The sequence below is a fragment of the Hemiscyllium ocellatum genome, chromosome 42 (genome assembly GCF_020745735.1).
Source record: "Hemiscyllium ocellatum isolate sHemOce1 chromosome 42, sHemOce1.pat.X.cur, whole genome shotgun sequence".
Classification (NCBI taxonomy): Eukaryota; Metazoa; Chordata; class Chondrichthyes; order Orectolobiformes; family Hemiscylliidae; genus Hemiscyllium; species Hemiscyllium ocellatum.
In genome coordinates, this window is record NC_083442.1 from 14,575,945 (window position 1) to 14,595,190 (window position 19,246).

Genomic DNA, 19,246 nt, shown 5'->3' on the forward strand with positions numbered 1-19,246 from the left:
AGGCTTCCTTTGCTGTTGCTGGGTCAAAATTCTGGAACTCTCTTCCTAACAACACGTTGGGTGCCAACTCATCACCACCTTCTCAAATCCAAATACTGCTGGTCAATGTTTCTGGACTCACTAATGATACCTACATACTGTGAATGAAAGAAAAGTGTGCAGTATTCACAGGCATGGTGTATAATAGGCATGTAATTTGACATCACCCATTTTACACATTCACCCAATAGTAAAACTAATCCTGTGCTGGTATGTTCTATTTTTGACTTAAAACATTGGGCCAGGGGCATCATTACAAGTGAGGTGGCTTCACCACCGCAGAGAGAGACAGATTGGACCAACCATCAGCCCCAGGTACTTAATAGGTGATCTGGCAAATTTCTTGATGGATCACTTTCTGGAATAGCATTTCCCACTCCATCTGAAGATTCTAGACAATCAGAAGCCAGCAGCCACAGAGCAGTGCTGCTTCAAAGTTGAAAACTGCTGGAAGCACAACAACACTCAAGACCACGAACAGTGAGAAGGAAGATATCATTTTGGAGTCACAGGTTGAGGCCATTCATTCCCCAGTCTCCCAGTCATCCCCAGCTTGGGGCAATTTGAGGGTCTCCTGCTCAAGTTGAAAGGCAGGCCTTTCTGTTTACCCAGTTGACTGGGAATCAGGTCAGTGGCCAGTTAATCGAACACTTATGGCCCTACTTAGTGGCAGATCAGAAAGTCTAACTAAAAGTTTTCCTGTCCGGAACTGAATTTCCAAGGTGAGAAGAGTTGGGCACTGAGGGTGAATGGGTATTGCCTGACTTGCCTGATTATCTGCTCTTCTTGCCACCTTTCCTGCCACTTCTTGAGAGAGGAAAGTGGGAGCTGTAGAGTCATTATGATGCCAAGGACAAAGAACAGACAGCAGAGAACACACAGCCTACCCCACCTGCACCAACACATGATGCCTTTCTAAACTAAAAACTTTTTCTCATGCACAGTTCACATCCCTCTATTTCCTGCTTTTTAATGTATCTGTCAAGATGCCTCTTAAACATTGCTTTTGTATCTGCTTCTACCACCTCCTCTGGCACTTACCACCTTCTGTGTAAAAATATTGCCTCTCGCATCTCTTTTAAACTTTCCCCCTTTCACCTTAAACCTCTGTCTCCTAGAAATTGACATTTCTACCCTGACTATCCATTCTATTTGTACCTGTCATAATTTGTAAATTGCTGTCAGGTCACCCCTCAGCCTTTAAGGTTAAGCGAAAACAAACCAGGTTTTTCCAATCTCTTCTCAAATCAAATAGCCTTCGAATCATTCTATACCTTCTTCAAAGCCTTCACATCTTTCTGATACTGTCATGACCAGAACTGTCTGCAATATTCCAGATATGGCTTAATTAAAATTCTGTACAGCTGCAACATGACTCACCAATTTTTATATGCTATGCCCTAAAATGATGAAGGTGAGCATACCATATGCCTTCTTAACCACCTTATCCACGTGTTGCTCATTTCAGAGAACTATGGACCTATATGCCTAGATGATTCTATATGTTAATGCTTCTAAGGGTTCTGCCATTTACTGCCTACTTTATCGTGCAATAGACCTTCCAAAATACATCATCTTGCATTTGTCATTTTACATTCTATCTGCCATTTCTCCATCCAAGTCTCCAGCCTATCTATATATTGTTGTATCCTCTGGCAATCCTCCCCACTATCCACAACTCCCCAATCTTTGTGTCATCTGCAAACTTACTAATCAGACTACCTACCTCCTCATTTATAATTATTAGCAGGGGTCCAAGCATTGATCCTAGCAGAACACCACTGGTCAGAGATCTCAAGTCAGATGAACACCCTTCCACTGCTACTCTGTTTTCTATTACCAAGCCTGTTCTGTAACCATCTTACTAGCTCAATGCGGATCTCATGTGACCTCACCTTTCATGTCAGCCTGCCATGAGGGACCTTGTCAAAGACCTTACTGAAGTCCATGTGGACAACATCTATTGCACTGCCCTGAATAACCATCTTCATCATTTTCTCAGAAAACTCAATCAAGTTTGTGAGACAGGACCTTCCCCACACAAAGCCATGCTGCCTATCACTAATAAGGCCATACTTTTACAAATGGGAGTAAATCCTGTCTCAAAGAGTCTTTTTCAATAATTTCCCTACCACTGATGTAAGGCAACCGGCCTGTAATTTCTCAGTTTATCCTTGTTGCCCTTCTTAAACAAAGGAACAACACTGACTATTTTTCAGTCTTCTGTACCTCTCCTATTACAATAAATTATACAAAGATTTTGTACAAGACATTGTACAATTTTCTCCCTCACCTCCTTCAGTATTCTGGGATAGATGCCATCAGGTCCTGGAGACTTAACTTCCTTTTTGGTTTTCAAAACGCCAATCACCTTTTTTATATTGACATGTCTGGAATGGGTTGGTGACGATTTGCCACGGCACATTCGCCGCCGCCAATTAACCACTGCCGGTTCTCCACTGGGGTCGTTTCACCTCTCGAGACTATTCACCACTGGAAATATATATATGTACTGATTGTTTTCCCTCTTGCCTGTTCTTTCATACTTCTAGGTCCTTTTTATTTATACAACAACTTAGTACATATTGATAAAAAAAAGTGAAATAAATATCATTTTATTGGTTTATACAGAAACATGAGTTACAAACACTTGCAGTGGCGAATTGTCCTCAGCGGCCAATGGGCGATGGCGAAGCGTCCTCGGCAGTGAAAGGCAGTGGCTAATCGGCGGCAGCGAATGGTCCCATCCCACGCTGGAATATCAATATACTCCTGTCAAGACTCACCTTTCACTAAGTCCTCCTCATTTGGGAACACAAATGCAAATATTTGTTGATAACCTCATGCTAAATCCTCGAACGTTAAGCTGCCAGTCTTGTTCCTCTCTCAATCATGTCTCTGTAATAGTAACAACATCATAGTTATATGTATTAATCTAAGCTCTAAGTTCATCTGCCTTGCCTGTCCTACTCCTCACATTAAAACAGATATACTTCAGACTGCCAGTCCCGCTATGTTCAGTAACCTCTTGCTATCTGTTCTTCTCTTAGCCTTCCTGGCCTTAGTCTCTAACTCCTCAGTCAGTTCACTTGCTCTGGTTTCCACCTCCCTGCCACACTAGATTAAACCCTCCCAACTGATTATAGCAAACCTCCCTGCCAGGATATTGGTGCTCCTCCAATTTAGATGCAACCTGTCCTTCTTGTATACGACCCACCTGTCCTGGAAGACACTTCAATGATCTACAAACTGAAGCCCTCCCTCCTGCACCAACTCTTTTAGCCATATATTTAAGTGTACTATCTTTCTATTCCTAGCTTCACTGACATGGTACAAAGAGTAATCCCAAGATTACAATTTAGGAGATCCTGCTTTGCAGTTTACCACCTTACTGCCAGAACTTCCTTTGCAGGACCTCATCACTCTTCCCACCTATGTTGTAGGTATCAATATGTACCACGATATCTGGCTGCTACCCTCCCTTTTAAGAATGTCTCACGCTTGCTCAGAGACATCCTTAACCCTGGCACCAGGGAGGCAACACTCCATCTTGGAATCTCTTTTGTGGCCACAGAGATGCTTATCTGTGCTGCTGGCTATCAAGTCCCCTCTTATAACTGTTATACTGTACTTTGACCCTCTCTGTTGTGCTGTAGTGCCACTGTTGTAGCCCCTGCCATCGCAGTCCCCTGATAGGCAATTCCCCCACAACAGTATCCAAAATACAACAATAGGGTCTGCACAGTGCCCAGGGAATCTGTGACTTTTCAACATTTATTTGGAGTGGATGGGATATTATTTTTCATGCCAGCTACTGATAGTGTGGACTTCTTCAGGGCAATTTTCATATTGATGAAACCAAAGTTATCTCCCTTATGGATAGAATTAGGAAAGGAGCATTTTGCAGTCTTTTATTTTTAATTCTTTCATTGGATGTGGGCATCTCTGGTGAGCGCAGCAATTGTTTCCCATTCCTATGTGCCCTTGAACTAAATGAGTTGCTAATGCATTTCAGAGACAAGAGTTAATCACATTGTGGTGAGTCTGAAGTCGCAAGCAGGCCAAACCAGGTAAGGATGGCCTCCCTAACTAACTAGCAAAAGTGATGCAGATAGGTTTGTATGCAACAGGTTATGATAATTTCATGGTCATAATAAGTTTTAAATTCCAGGTTTCATTTAAATTTCACATGTTGTCACTATGGGATTTGAACCAGTGCCCTCAAAGCATTGGATTACTAACCTAGTAGCATTAACAATATGCCACATCTCCCTGGTGGGTAGGGAGATGAGGATTGAGAATTTTGGGATGCCAGAGCCAACACCATGGGTAGAATGGCCTCTGTCTGTGCTTCAAAATCATTTTGTTCACAAGAAGTATCTACATTCAAGAGGAGATTTTCCCAGGCCTGAGGAAGCATGATCAGTTATCAGTCTGATTCTGCTCTTTGTTTCATTGTTGCTGGATCCAGATGATCCAGTGAGAATCAAGCAAAGGCAATATCCATGAACTTCTTAGGCTTAACTGTAAACAAATTCTGTGCCTTGTCACCGCTGTCTCACTGACCTGTTTGCTAGTCAAGTTTGCTGTGACCTGAACATTCTCAACCCAGTTTTATGGAGATGAAGAGAAATTATTTCTCTGAGAGTCACTGTCTGCGAAATCCTGTTCCTGGAGCACAGTGGTGGCTGAGCCTTTGAATATTTTTAAAACTGAATGAGAAATATTATTTTTTGACAAGGCAGTCAAAGGGTATGGCAGTAGACAGGAAAGTAGAGGTCACACCCAGGTGCTTCTGCTCCTAATGCATGTTCATATTTTCTCAAATGCTTCCATGACCTTGTGCCACCTTATCTCTAACCCCAGAACTCTCTGAGCTACCTATAGCCCTGTCATTCTGGCTTCTTATGGATGCCTAATTGTAGTTACTTCACCATTAGCGACCAAACCTCCGGCTGCCTGGGCCACAAATTCTGGAATGCTCTCCCTATACCTCTCTACGCTTCAACCTCACTCACTTTCCTGCTTCGATAACCTCCTTAAAATCTACCATTTTAACTAAGCTTTTGGCTACCTGACAATATCATCAAATGTGTTTTACAGCGCTCCTGTGAAATGTCTTGGGATGTTTCATTAAGTTAAAGATGCAATATATATTGAAGTTGTTGTTAACTGTACTGAAAACAAAAAGATGCTGGAGATCACAGCAGGTCAAGCAGCATCCGTGGAGAGAAAACAACCCTTCCTTGTTGTTAACTGTCCTCTCTCTGATGGCCATGTTACTCTTTCAATTCGTATAAGTTGAAGAATCATTCTGTCCATGGGACTTTGACATTTGAGATTTTTGTCAAGATTCTCCAAAGTTGACAGACTTTGCCTATCTCTTCTGGCTGAAACAATGGTTTACACTTACATAGCATCATTAAAGGAACATAATTAGGTCAAAATGTCAATTTATACCAGTTTTCTAGAAGTTGGTAAAATCACTTGTTTTAGATGGTTATTTCCAATGACGTTGATCATAGCAGAGTATGTTTTTGGTCAGAGAATCGGAAGTTTCAGATATGGTTAAGTCGACCTGCCGAGGAACAGTGGCTCAGTGGTTAGCACGGCTGCCTCACAGCACCAAAGTCCCAGGTTTGATTCCAGCCTCGGGCAACTGTCTGTATGGAGTTTGCACATTTTCCATGTGTCTGCATGGGTTTTCTCCGGGTGCTCCGGTTTCCTCCCGCAGGCCAGGTATTGGCCATGTTAAATTGCCCGTAGTGTTAGGTGCATTAGTCTTTGGAGGGTCGGTTTGGGCTGAAGGGCCTGTTTCCACACTGTAGGATTAGTTTCCACACTAATCTAGTCTAAACCTGTATCCCCAGCTGTTGTGTGAATATTTGTATCTGCAAAGGTGTCACAGTAAGGTGACACCTGCATCAGGAATATGTGTGGTATATATTTTTAAAATACATTTGTGGAAACTAGACATCACTGGCAAAGCCAATATTTAATGCCATCCCTTGGTGTCCTTGAGAAGTAGGTGCTGAGCCACCTTCTGAATGAATGGGAATTTCTGGAATTTTGTCCCAGTGATAGTGAAGAAACAATGTTGATATTTCCAAGTCAGTAATAATGTCTCTGAACATGTTGATTAAAAAATATAGAAATATCAGTAAAGCAAACCCACTGCCTGTAACAGGCTTTGCATGTCAATATTTAATTGGCTACATGGGTGATTTACTGGTGGTTCATCATAAAATCCCTACAGTGCAGAAGCAGGTTATTTAGCCCAACAAGTCGACACAGACCCTCTGAAGAGTACCTCACCCAAATCCATTCTAATACCCTATAACCCAACATTTCCTATGACTAATGCACCTAACCTACACATCCCTGGACACTATGGGAAATTTAGCACAGCCAATTCACCCGAATCTGCACATCTTTGGACTGTGGGAGGAAACTGGAGAACCCGGAGGAAACCCACGCAGACACGGGAAGAATGTACAAACTCCACACAGATAGTCGCCCAAGGCTGCAATCAAACCTGGGTCCCTGTGAGGCAGCAGTGCCAACCACTGAGCACTGGTGTGGTGGTTAGTAATTTAAAAAATAGTCGTGGTGAGTTTGGTTATGTGTGATAACACCTCTGGATATATAAAAAAAGAGCAGACCCAGGAACACATGATGTCCAATACTCTCAATGTCTCTAGAGAGATGTGGGCACTGCAGGGTGTGGAATCCTTTATTTCCCCCTCTATTTCCATTTTTATTTAGCCCCTTTCTGTTCTCCCTACCTCCCCCTCACCTTTTGATAGTTTGCATTGCCCACAATGGGCTTTACATGTAAATATTCAGTTGGCCAAACAGATGATTTACTGGTGGTGGTTAATACATGATGAACAAAAAAGAAATGTTATTGTGATTTGGTGATGGGAAAAAAAGACATTTAGTGTGTGTAAGAGCATTTTTGGCTATGTAAGAAAAGCAGATCCATCCTTTCCAACTCCATTTTGATTTAGCTCCTTTCCGCTCTCCCTACCTCTCTCTCTCCCCTTTGCGTTGTCTTTAATGGACTTTGCACGTAATTATTCAACTGGAAGCATGAGTGATTTGCTGATGGTGGTTACAAGATGAAAAAAATACTACAATGATTTGGTAATGGGGAAAAGAATAAAGCAGAGTTCTGCGCCTGAATGCCTGAGTTCAAGATAAAAATAAGGTCTTTGTCACAGGTTGGGATTAGCCTTTGCACTCCACAAGTAATGGCTCTACCTTCAACAATAAATGATTTCCCTTTCCAGTCGGGCTTCCTGAGTTATTACAGCAGGCAAATGCAATGTTAGGATTCATTTTGAGAAGGCTAGTATATAAGATTAGGGATGTTCTGTTGAAGTTATATGAGGCTGTAATCAGATTGTATTTGGAATATTGTGAGCAGTTTTAGTACTCTGTATTTAAAGGAGGATGGGGGAAGTCAAGAAAAGGTTCACAGAATGATCCTGGGAATGAAGAACTTGTCATATGAGCAGCAGTTGAGGACTCAGGGTCTGTACTCAATGGAGTTTAGAAGAATGATGAAAGGGGTCTCATTGAAACTTAGTGAGATGCCTGGATAGTGAATGTGAAGAAGATGTTTCCACTTGTAGATGAGCCTAGGACCCAAGGGCATGATTTGAATGAAGGGATGACCTTTTAGAACTAAAATGAGAAGGAATTTGTTCAGCCAGAAGGTGGTTAATCTGTAGAGCTCATTGCTGAAAATGCTGTGGAAACCAAGTCATTGAGTGTCTTTAAGACAGAGATTGATGGGCCTTTGATTAGTAATGGGATCAAGGGTCATGGGAGAAGGCAAGAGAATGGAGTTGAGAAGCATATCAGCCATGATCAAATGGTGGAACAGATCTGATTGGCCGAATTGCCTAATACTGCTTCTCTATATTATGGTCTAATTAATCCATGAGCAGCATATTCAGGGTCTCTTCTTGTCACATCAATGCTGGAGAAGACTGCCTGCTGAATCTTGTTGACCTTACTGTGGGTTTGATGCATTTGGGGAAGTGAATGGGACTCTTCTGCTGACACAGCTGTTGTCCATGGAGGTGACCCCTCATCAGGATAATCATCTCCATGGCAGCACCCGACCCCTGCCTTAATCAACACATTCCACACATGCCTCACCAGGGCCTACCTAAATTGCCCTAATGATCTTTGACCTTGGGGGAATAGCAAAAGCAGTTGTATTGATTCTTATGATGCAAATTAGATAAATTCCTTTCAGAAACTAATCATTGGGATATAGTGTGTGAACAAGTTGAGACATGATATTTAGTGAACAGGCCTCTTTGGATCAATGGTTCCCAAATCAGAAGGTCTTGTGATCCACAAGGTAGTCTCCCTCTCTCTGAGCCGGAAGCTCAGGGTTTGAACCTGACTCCAGGGCTTGATAGCCAAGGAAGATGCATTCATAATGTGGCCAAACAGTTTGATTCTCAACCTACAAAAGTCTTTTTAATATACCAATGGTAGGTGATAAGAACAGGAAAGTTTCCTGGTCAGCCAGAACCATGTGGTATCTGCAGCTAAAGTTAAATGACTCTATGTGCAATGGGCTCAGCAGCAACCATTCTCCTCATTTCAGGGGACTTCCAAAAGGAAAAGTCATCCAAAGCTCTCCCCTGCAGGATTCCCTCATCTCATGTCTGGAACTATTTAAGTCTCATTAATAGAGAATGATTGCTTTTATTAAGTAGGAGCTCCAACATCATTATAAAGTGGGCAAACTGTCTTATATTGTGAACAAAATCAATGTTTCTGCTCATTGACCTGATTTCAGCTGGAATACCGAAAAGCCAATGAATACTGAAGATAAAATTCTGGAGGAATTAGCTGAAGTCACTGCCACAAGGGAGCCAGTCACAATACAGGACAATTCGCTTCTCTCCATTTGAAATATGTATATACATGTTGTACTGTAAGATTATTTATCCTGAAGGTGTTGTCAGCACTGATTGCTGAAACAGAACCATCCAACATATCAACAGAAGTATGGAGGGAATTAATGGGAGGGGAGGGAGAAACATAATTCCTTCAAAGAATCCTTTGAAAATATTCTGAAGAGGGCTTTTTTTTGTTTTTCCTTAGTGGGCTGTGGCTGGTTGCTGACAAGACCAGCATTTGATGACCATCTCTAATTGCAATTGAAAGAAGTGGCAGTTAAGAGTCAATAACATTGCTGTGGGTCTAAAGTCAGACTGGATAAGGATCACAGACTTAATTTCTTACCAAAACTAGTTTTCAGTTCCAGATTTTATTAAGTGAATTGAAATTCCACCAGCTGCTGTGGTGTGATTTGAGGCCAGAGGAATAGCCTGTGCCTCTGGATTACTAGGACCAGTGATTTTGCCACATCTTCTGAGATTACTAAATCTTCCCTGAGTTGGCATTAAATTAACAGGACTTATTTATTACTCTCCAGTGAGTAGATTCCTGTACTGTTCTGAGCTGTTCAGTAAATATTCAATTACTATGAGATAAGTTTCACTCTGACATGCAAGTTTTTGCCCTGGCACAGACTCATGTTATTTTAACATGGCAGTAACTGCAGCAGTATTCCTGTTGTGAGCCTTAAACTGTCACAATCCCTCAGTAAATGGTGGGAAAGAAGGAGCAGGCCTATTGAGCAGGGAAAGGTTGTGGTCGGCCATTGCCCTTCATGGCTTTATATACTTCTATAAGGTCAGCCCTCAGCCTCTGACGCTCCAGGGAGAACAGCTTCTCCCTATAGCTGAAATCCTTCAACCCTGGCAACATCTTTGTAAATCTTTTCTGAATGCTTTCAAGTTTCACAACATCCTTCTGATAGGAGGGAGACCAGAATGGCACACAATATTCCAAAAGTGGCTTCATCACTGCTCTGTACAGCTGCAACATGACCTCCCAACTCCTATGGCGAAAGTGAGCACTGCAGATGCTGGAGATTAGAGTCAAGATTAGAGTGGTGCTGGAAAAGCACAGCAGATCAGGCAGCATCTGAGAAGCAGGAAAATCGACTTTTGGGCAAAAACCCTTCATCAGGAATGAGGCAGGGAGCCTCCAGGGCAGAGAGATAAATGGGAGGGGGTGTGGGGCTGGGGCTCGGACTGGGGCTGGGGGTCCCAGTTGGGGCTCCCAACTCCTGTACTCAGTACTGTGACCAATATAGGTAAGCATACCAAATGCCTTCTTCACTATCCTACCTACCTGTGACTCCACTTTCAAGGAACTATGAACCTGCACTCCAAGGTCTCTTTGTTCAGCAACACTCCCCATGATCTTACCATTAAGTGTATAAGTCCTACCCTGATTTACCTTTCCAAAATCTTGGAGACTTGTGGAGTCAGAGGAGATGACAGAGTTAGATAAGGGTGAAGTCAGACAGGGTTTTGAAAATAAGCGAGATATTTTAGATGCAAGGTGTGTATTGACCTGGATTCAATGTATGTATGAGGGGAACAAGGCTCAGTCAAGGTAGGGCTTGAGCAACAGTCTCCTGCATGATCTTAAGTTTTTGGAGGATAGAATGTAGGAGATCAGCATGGAGTGTGTCGGAACAGTCAAGTCTGGAGGTAACAAAAGCATGAAATCTGATGTGAAACCAGAGCACGTTTTGGAGCCAACTGAACTAGATGGAATTGGAAACAAAAACAGAAACTGCTGGGTGACACCTAGCAGGTCTAGCCACATCTGTGGAGGAAGAAACAGAATTAATATTTTGAATCTGGTATGAATTGTGTTTCAAAGGAGAGTCCTGCTGGGATGCAACATGTTTACTCTGTTTCTCTCTCCACAGGTAATGACGGACCTGCTGAGTTTCTCCATTATTCTGTGTTTGTTTCAGATTTCTACTATCTGCAGTACTTCATTTTTGTGTTAGATTAGGATTTCGTTTGAAGTACAACTGATCTTGTCATCATAGTCATAGCTCAATTTTTTTATCTCATTGCACTTTGTTTTCCCACTTGCTGTCATAGAACAACTGTTAAATCCCAGCGCTGGTGAGTAGATGCACAAAAAGGGCTCAGCGTGTCACCATGTGGATGTAAATCCTGCTGCACATTGTTTCTTGTCCTGCCGTGGCTGTGTTTGTCTGTATTGTCCGTGCTTTAGCGTGGTAGAGCATCACCTGATCCATGTTTACACTCTTTTGAGAGTCCTCTTTTGTCCGAATCCAGTGGTGCTGAGTAACCATCCCTCCCCTTCTTCTTCTGGTTTAGCCTCTGCTCTGGGATTCAGCGGTAACTTTGTTGCTGCATTATGGGAACATCGCAATGCTTGTGCATGTGTTACCGTGAGGAAAATGATGCATGGCTGTTTGGCTGTTCACATTTCCCAGGTGTAAAGGCAGTCCAGCAACACGAACACAATACGGGAGGCAAAGGGAAACTATATTGAATATCCCATCAGCTGGGAAAGGTTCCTAAGGAAAGCAGGTCACCATTTTCACTTTTGCTGTTTCACTTCTATTTTTGGCATCATTCAATTGAATAGCACAACAGGGCTGACTGGCCTCTCTTTTTTGACCCCTCTGATCCCCTTCAGAATCATATGATTCACCATACCCATTTCTTTTTTGCCATTTGAAGTCAGATTCTATCAAACCAAGAAAAATACAGTGCCAATCCATCAGCTAACTACATTGGTCAGCAGGACTTGACCTAACGGTTACCGGTACAGAAACAAGTGACTGCAGTTATGAGACTTCAAGGACTGCTCTAGTGCTCAGCCATTGATTCTGTCTTCGTCACATGGTTCAGCCAGATGTGATCAGACGTGAGGGAGTATGGCATAGTCAGGTGAAAGGCCTAGCATTGAGTAATGGATCACAGTCTGAGGCCTGTGGGCTTACTCCCTGGCAAGCCACAGAGGAGGGTGGTTGGCCATGCGAAAGGAAAATCGAGAAGCTGCAAAGATACTGATCCAGTCCCTGGAAGCTACTGTCATGCACCTTGCATAGGTGGCATCCAACATTGAGGGACTCCAAACTATTTCTCTGTCCCATTTCCCAAGTAGCAGGGCTATATAACCATTCACTCGGCAGGAAGACTAGTCAAACGCATCAAATAAGATCACCTCTTCTGTCCAAAATTGAAAGCAAGAGATTTCCTGTGTTGCTTTGTTGAAAACCAGGTGCTGTTTGAACTTGGATCTGATCAAGATTCCCATTCTTCATAGTGCAACAGCATTACCACACTGGTTCTTTACAACACTTCCATAGCTAAAGAATATGCTGACGCTCCCAAGCTTTTCTTGAGAATAACTAGATCATGGTGATTCCAATTCTGGTTATATTATCAGCTAAGGAATTATACATGACATGACAAGTTGAGGAAGAGAGTAGGGGAGACCATGTACATGTCAAAGCAAATGTCCCCTTGATCATTAAGTGTATGGCAAGGAGTTTCAGCTTCATCCAGAACTGCCCTGAATTTCATTAATTTTGCTTCCTCACAGGGAAATCATCAGAAATGTGTAGGTTAGAGTGACATTCTAAATCTGGTCTAACCTATCTCTGTCTGTGTCTTAGGAAAATTGATGGGAATGAATGAAATCAAGGAGAAACTGACCCTCCCAGAGAAATGCCGGAGTGACCAAGCCATTGTCCAGAAGGTGCTTTCTACAGCCAATCTTGGACGGGTGCCATGTGGACTGGACAATGAGTATAGGTAAATGGAGAGGCCTGGATTGATGAAATATTTCTCCAAGTAAAGTATTTTAAGTGGACTGGGCGGCACGGTGGCACAGTGGTTAGCACTGCTGCCTCACAGCGCCAGGGACCTGGGTTCAATTCCCGCCTCAGGCGACTGACTGTGTGGAGTTTGCATGTTCTCCCCGTGTCTGCGTGGGTTTCCTCCGGGTGCTCCGGTTTCCTCCCACAGTCCAAAGATGTGCGGGTCAGGTGAATTGGCCATGGTAAATTGCCCGTAGTGTTAGATAAGGGGTATATGTAGGGGTATGGGTGGGTTGCGCTTCGGCGGGTCAGTGTGGACTTGTTGGGCCGAAGGGCCTGTTTCCACACTGTAAGTAATCTAATCTAATAATCATTGTCAAATTTAAGATTATCACATCAATTTCTACTGAGGAAATCAGCATACCATTTGATTGCTCCATCATCATTGATTGGACATGACGTTGCCATGGAAAAACAGCAGCGAACCAATGTTATTTGTTCAGAGAATGCAAATTCCCCAAAAAAATGACAGTCAACTCATTGAGTTTAGTGACTAGTCCAACACTTAGTCTGTAGGGGGGCACACTACGGTAATGTGCAGGATTGTTTGCTTCTCGCCACAAGTGCAGGAGGGGTTTGTACTGATGGCACAGTAGTGGAAGTTGGCTGTGCATGAGCCCTGGCTTTCCCTGAACCCATTTAGCAAGGCCCACTCTCACCGTGGTAGTTCAATGCCTGCTCTTCAACAGCTGGAGCTTGCTGAAAGGAACTTGTTAATGATGTTCCACATTATCCATTCCTTGATGCAGAATGTCAGCTGGTGGATCTTATTCAGGAAAGTTGCTCTATTTGGGATGCTAAGATGGAAAATGAGTAGGTTGAATAAATCTCCTTGGAGTTGTAAGGATTTGCAGCACGCTTGGTTTCAGCCTCTGGGTTTTTGTCAGTCAGCAGATGTATGGGGTGTATAGTTGCCAAGGATGTGTGTGGGTAGTGGGTTCCAGTTACAGATTAGATTACTTACAGTGTGGAAACAGGCCCTTCGGCCCAACAAGTCCACACCGACCCGCCGAAGCGCAATCCACCCATACCCCTTACCTAACACTATGGGCAATTTAGCATGGCCAATTCACCTGACCTGCACATCTTTGGACTGTGGGAGGAAACCGAAGCACCCGGAGGAAACCCACGCAGACACGGGGAGAACGTGCAAACTCCACACAGTCAGTCGCCTGAGTCAGGAATTGAACCCAGGTCCCTGGCGCTGTGAGGCAGCAGTGCTAACCACTGTGCCACCGTGCCGTTACTTTGCACAGTGTTGCACTCGGTTGAATATTAACAAGATGCATATGTGTGTGATTACCTTTGCTGGACAGATGCACAGTACTCTTTCTGCAGGTTATGTTGCAACAACCAAACAGCACCCTTTTCTCATGGAAACCCGTAATTTCAAGTTTGGTATTCTTGCATTTGACCTGATATGTGCAAGAAAAAAAGTTTAAGCAAACTGCCTCTCTTTTGGCAACATGAGAGTTTTGTGTTGACAAGAAACTGGAGAGAAGTATAGTCCTGCTCTCTATCACAGCATTGGCATAGTTATGGTCTACCTAAGTCCAGGTAGTCCTCAATAACATTGTGGTTCCTTTTCTGAGCATTGCAGCTTTAAGTGAATCATGGATTTCCATAGGAATTAGTGTTTAAGTCAGAGTTAGATTCCTTCGGACATATTCTTGCCCAGAAAAACCAAGTCACAAATTGAAATATAGTACTATGCCTGTGCAGCATTGTGCATTCCTAGCAGTAATAACTTACAGAATAAAATAAATCACGGAACATAACAAACACACTATAAAATTTACATTTATTTGAAAAGTTTATCCAAAGTTTGAGTAGACAGGAGGATGAATTTGTTACCAAGGGTGCAATTCTGTACCAAAGCTGTTTGAATATTCACTCACAGAAAACATAGAAACTAGGAGCAGGGGAGGACATTCAGCTCTTCAAGTCTGCTCCGCCGTTCATTATGATCACGGCTGAATATCCAATTCAATAGCCTTTTCTTGTTCCCCCCCTCCCCGCCCATATTCTTTGATCTATTTAAGAACTATTTGGGCGGCACGGTGGCACAGTGGTTAGCACTGCTGCCTCACAGCGCCAAAGACCCAGGTTCAATTCCTGACTCAGGCGACTGACTGTGTGGAGTTTGCACATTCTCCCCTTGTCTGCGTGGGTTTCCTTCGGGTGCTCCGGTTTCCTCCCACATTCCAAAGATGTGCGGGTCAGGTGAATTGGCCATGCTAAATTGCCCGTAGTGTTAGGTAAAAGGGGTTAATGTTGGGGTATGGGTGGGTTGCACTTCGGCGGGTCGGTGTGGACTTGTTGGGCTGAAGGGCCTGTTTCCACACTGTAAGTAATCTAATCTAATCTAAAAACTATATCTAACTCCTTCTTGAAATCAAACAATGATTTGGGTTCAACTGCTTCTTGTGGTAACATATTCCACAGGCTCACCACTCACTTTGTGAAGAAAGTTCTCTTCATCTCAGTCCTTGCATTGTGATTCCTGGTTCTGAACCACTACCACCACCCCTACCCCTTTTATGGGCTTCATGAGTTCTCCCTCATTCTTCATTCTGTAGAAATCCTACGGTGTAGAAACAGGCCCTTTGGCCTAACAAGTCCACACTGACCCTCCAGAGAGTAACCCACCCAGACTCATTCCCCTATCCTACATTACCCCTTACTAATGCACCTAACCTACACATCCCTGAACACTATGGGCAATTTAGCACATCTTTAGAGGAGGAGGAAACCGGAGCACCCAGAGGAAATCCACACATACATGGGGAGAATGTGCAAACTCCACGTAGACAATCGCCTAAGGGTGGAATCAAACCCAGGTCCCAGGTGCTGTGAGGCGACAGTGCTAACCACTGAGCCACCATGCCATCCTATGTCCTTATCTATGTTGTTTGTAACAATGTGTACCACTGACCAGTGACTGTGCAGTCTCCCCTCCAGAATTTCCTGTGGCTGCTCTGAGACATCCTTGACTCTAGTACTACAGAAGCAATGTACCATCCTTAAGTTTTGTTTGTATCTACAGAATCGTCCGTCTATCCTCTTCTAACTGAATCCACTTTATCTATTGAATTCCCACACCTTTTATCTCTCCCTTGTGCAGCAGAGCCAACTGTGGTGGAATGATATTTTGGCTGTTGCTGCTTGCCCCTGTAAGGCCAGCCCCTTCAATAGTGTCCAAAGTGGTACATCTGTTTTGTAGGTGAATAGCCACAGGAGATTTCTGCACTGCCTGCTTAGTCTTCTTGTTCTGCCTGATGATCACCCATTCCCATACTGCCTGTGGAGGCTTAGCCTGCAGTGTGACTATCTCTCTGTACATGATATTCATGAGATTCTCAGCTTTGTGGATGGTCCACAGCAGCCCCAGTTGTGGCTCCATGCTGAAACCTGGACTTTCAAGAGCTGCATCTGGAGATACAACCTGCACAAATGTTGATCCCGGGCACTAGAAATGTTCCTAACTTCGCACAGGGAACAGGAAGAACACAACACGAATTTGAGCTCTCCAACTGTGACTTACCCCTTTTAGAAGATGTTTAATATCACTTACTCTCGGGCACTTATTCCCTGGTCCTTGTCATTATAGATTATTGTTGTTAAAACTGTAAACCACAAAAAAGACCTCACAAATTATAAACTAGAAAACAAAGGAAAAAGTGAAGCAAAAAGAAGAGATTGATGTAATTTTAAATCCATAAATATAAGACATTCCCTGGCTGTTCTCCTCCTGTTAAACACGTGTTTAATTGACACTATGTTAAAAATAGCTGGTGAGATTGGTGGGATATCACCATGGATTCTTCTGCATGAGGCCTGGACCATTCTAACATCTGAGTCTTAATCTACCTGTTAATTAATTTATAGTTTACTACCTGATGCTAGTGCAGACGACTAAAGAACCAGAAATTAGACTGAGCTTTTCCTGTTGACCCTCTTATCTGCGTTTTATAGTCTTGTCATACTCACTCCCTGCTGAGTTAAGCTCAGGAGTTGCAGTCAGGTCCTAGCATCAGATGATTCCATGCACAACCTAAAACCAGAAATACCAACATTACTCCAAGAAACAGGCTCAAAAAATAAAAATGCCTTTGAAGTGATAATCATGTAGGGCAATTTTAAAGAGGACTACCAGTGGTAAGACCAGTCATAGCCGATACCGAAGTCCCATTGGCAAAGATAACTGAATCAAAACACAATCTGTCACAGGAATGTGAGACTGATAATTTAGGACTGTTAACAATTTCCACAGCACAAATAGGGTTCAGTCAAATGGCAGGTGTAAATTATTGTCTGTCCTTGAGGGATTCCTGAAGTAAGCTCTGGTCTGCCTAAGAACTTAGTTCCCTGCCAAACCCAAGTGAAAAGCATTAATTAAGAGACAGATTTTCTGGATAATATTTGTGCTGAGGTGCAAGATATAATTTTGCCAAAGGGAGTAGTTGAGGCAGTAATCTTAAGGGACAAAATGTCTAAATAGTTATGGTAAAGGGGGACAAGAGGGGCAGTAGGATTAGCTTTACAAGGGTCAGTACAGCCACAGTGCGCTGAATGGCCCCATCTGTGTTCTAAATGACAAAGCCAGGGAACACTAAGAACTATGTGCAGAAGCCAAGATTATTTAAAACATCAGACTTTAATCAGTATTGGTAATCTTGTGTTTAAGTATAAATGCAACATTTTCTAATTGAAGATGTTCAGCTTCACTGATTTTTGGAGGTTTTTTTTGATGTGCTATCAAACCTCCTTTAAATAAGCTGCCCTGCTTTGTCTATTCTTTCCTGATAGGTTCGCTGCTCGAACAATCAGTGGTGGTGCTTTGGTTCTTGTTACCCTGGTAACCAAAGAAGGCGGAGCTGCTCAGCTAACGATTAACTGTGAGAAGATGGTGATTGGCACGATGATGGTGAAAGACATAATGCAGGCACTGACTCAGTGATGCAGCTGATTTGTCTCTCCTTCTGACATGGAGGGGTTGGGGTTTGAGAGTCGCCTCTCACTCTGCTCTTACAGCCTCTGCAACCCCTCACAGCGCCTGGCCATTCAAAAAAACCACTGGCTGCAGGAGAAACAGCCCAACTGAAGTATAAAGCATTCACTTAGTTACAACTGAAGCTTCTCCAATATCCAAAAACATTAAGAGCAGAAATAGGCTATTTGGTTCTTTGAGCTGGCTCCATCATTCTCTACAATCATGGCTGATCTGATTGTGTCCTTGACTCCACTTTCCTGTCTCCACAATCCCTCCCCACCAACCCTCAAAGGCCTGACCTCCCACTTCTCATTGGAGACAAGAAATCCTAATTTTCAATTTGTGTCCCTTAGTTCTAATCTCCACCCACATGGGGACAAAATCCATTCAGCATCCACCCTATCAAAGTCCCACAGAATCAACTTTCATTCTGCTAAACTCCAATGACTACAGGCCTAAATATCTGTCCAATATTTCCTCATAAGACAACTCCTTTATTGCAGGAATCACTTGAGTGATTCATTTCTTACTGCTTCCAGCACAATGATATTCTTTCTTAAGTGTCATGTGTGATGAGATCCTGATTAACTTGCTGAAGGATGACTGAATTCTTCACAGTGTTGTCTTCTAAAAGTTGAGCAACTAGCTCTTTGTTCTGCCCCACCCCACTGAAGAATTTGATACTGCTTCAATTTTTATTGGTTATTAGGGCCCCTGTATCAGAGAATTTCCCAATTCTGTGTAAAACAACGTGAAGTCAATGTTTACTTGATCAATTTTAATGTCGCTTTAATATTTCTCTTTTGGAATTCCATCTCTAAACCACTCTGGCTCACTTACTTCCAGTAATACCTTCCTCTTTTGACCAGGCTTTTAATGGTTCTGTCCCACTGCTTACTCGATCTTCTGCACTGGTTTCACTTTAACAGCGATATTCAGTCTCCTCAGTTGGTCTCCTATAAAAAATGGTTGCCTATCCAATATATATTAAATTGAACCTAAACCATCAGCAAACAAAAATACAGCACCTCAGTTTCATAAGACGTTTTGCTTGACAATCCTAAAATACTGCATGACATTGTAAGAATCAATATTTTTCAGTTTGCTGGTAAAGTTATTTTTGAGAATTGCTTTTTATAGTAACAACTTTGAACAATGTTACTACGTTTATGGAGGGCATGTTTTTTGGAAACAAGTGTTTCTCAATTTTTTTCTGGGATTGAGAATTCCTCACTGTTCTCCCCAGACAGCAGCCAGTGAAGCAGGCTTCAGGCTTGTACTGGGACAGGAAATGGTGAGATATTGTGGGTACTTGCTTTGCCTCTGAAATACTTCCTTGGTTATACTGGAAGAGTCATACTAGAGACAAAACATTAAGTCTGGTTCTCTCTCCACAATTATGCCAGAGCTGCTGAGGTAGCTTGCAGTTCTTTTTGTTTGTTTGAGATGTCAACATC

At 42.9% G+C, this 19,246-nt stretch overlaps 1 protein-coding gene across 1 annotated transcript in view; it reads left to right on the forward strand.

Annotated features, from left to right (window-relative positions):
• The window catches only part of LOC132834643 (AP-3 complex subunit beta-2), a 224,712-nt gene extending 206,260 nt beyond the window's left edge, over window positions 1-18,452 (forward strand). Inside the window, exons 26-27 of the mRNA XM_060853544.1 lie at window positions 12,593-12,731; window positions 17,606-18,452. Coding sequence (XP_060709527.1) covers window positions 12,593-12,731; window positions 17,606-17,756 — 290 coding nt within the window. The 3' untranslated portion in view covers window positions 17,757-18,452. The remainder of the gene's footprint in view (window positions 1-12,592; window positions 12,732-17,605) is intronic.
• The last annotated feature ends 794 nt before the right edge of the window (window positions 18,453-19,246 follow it).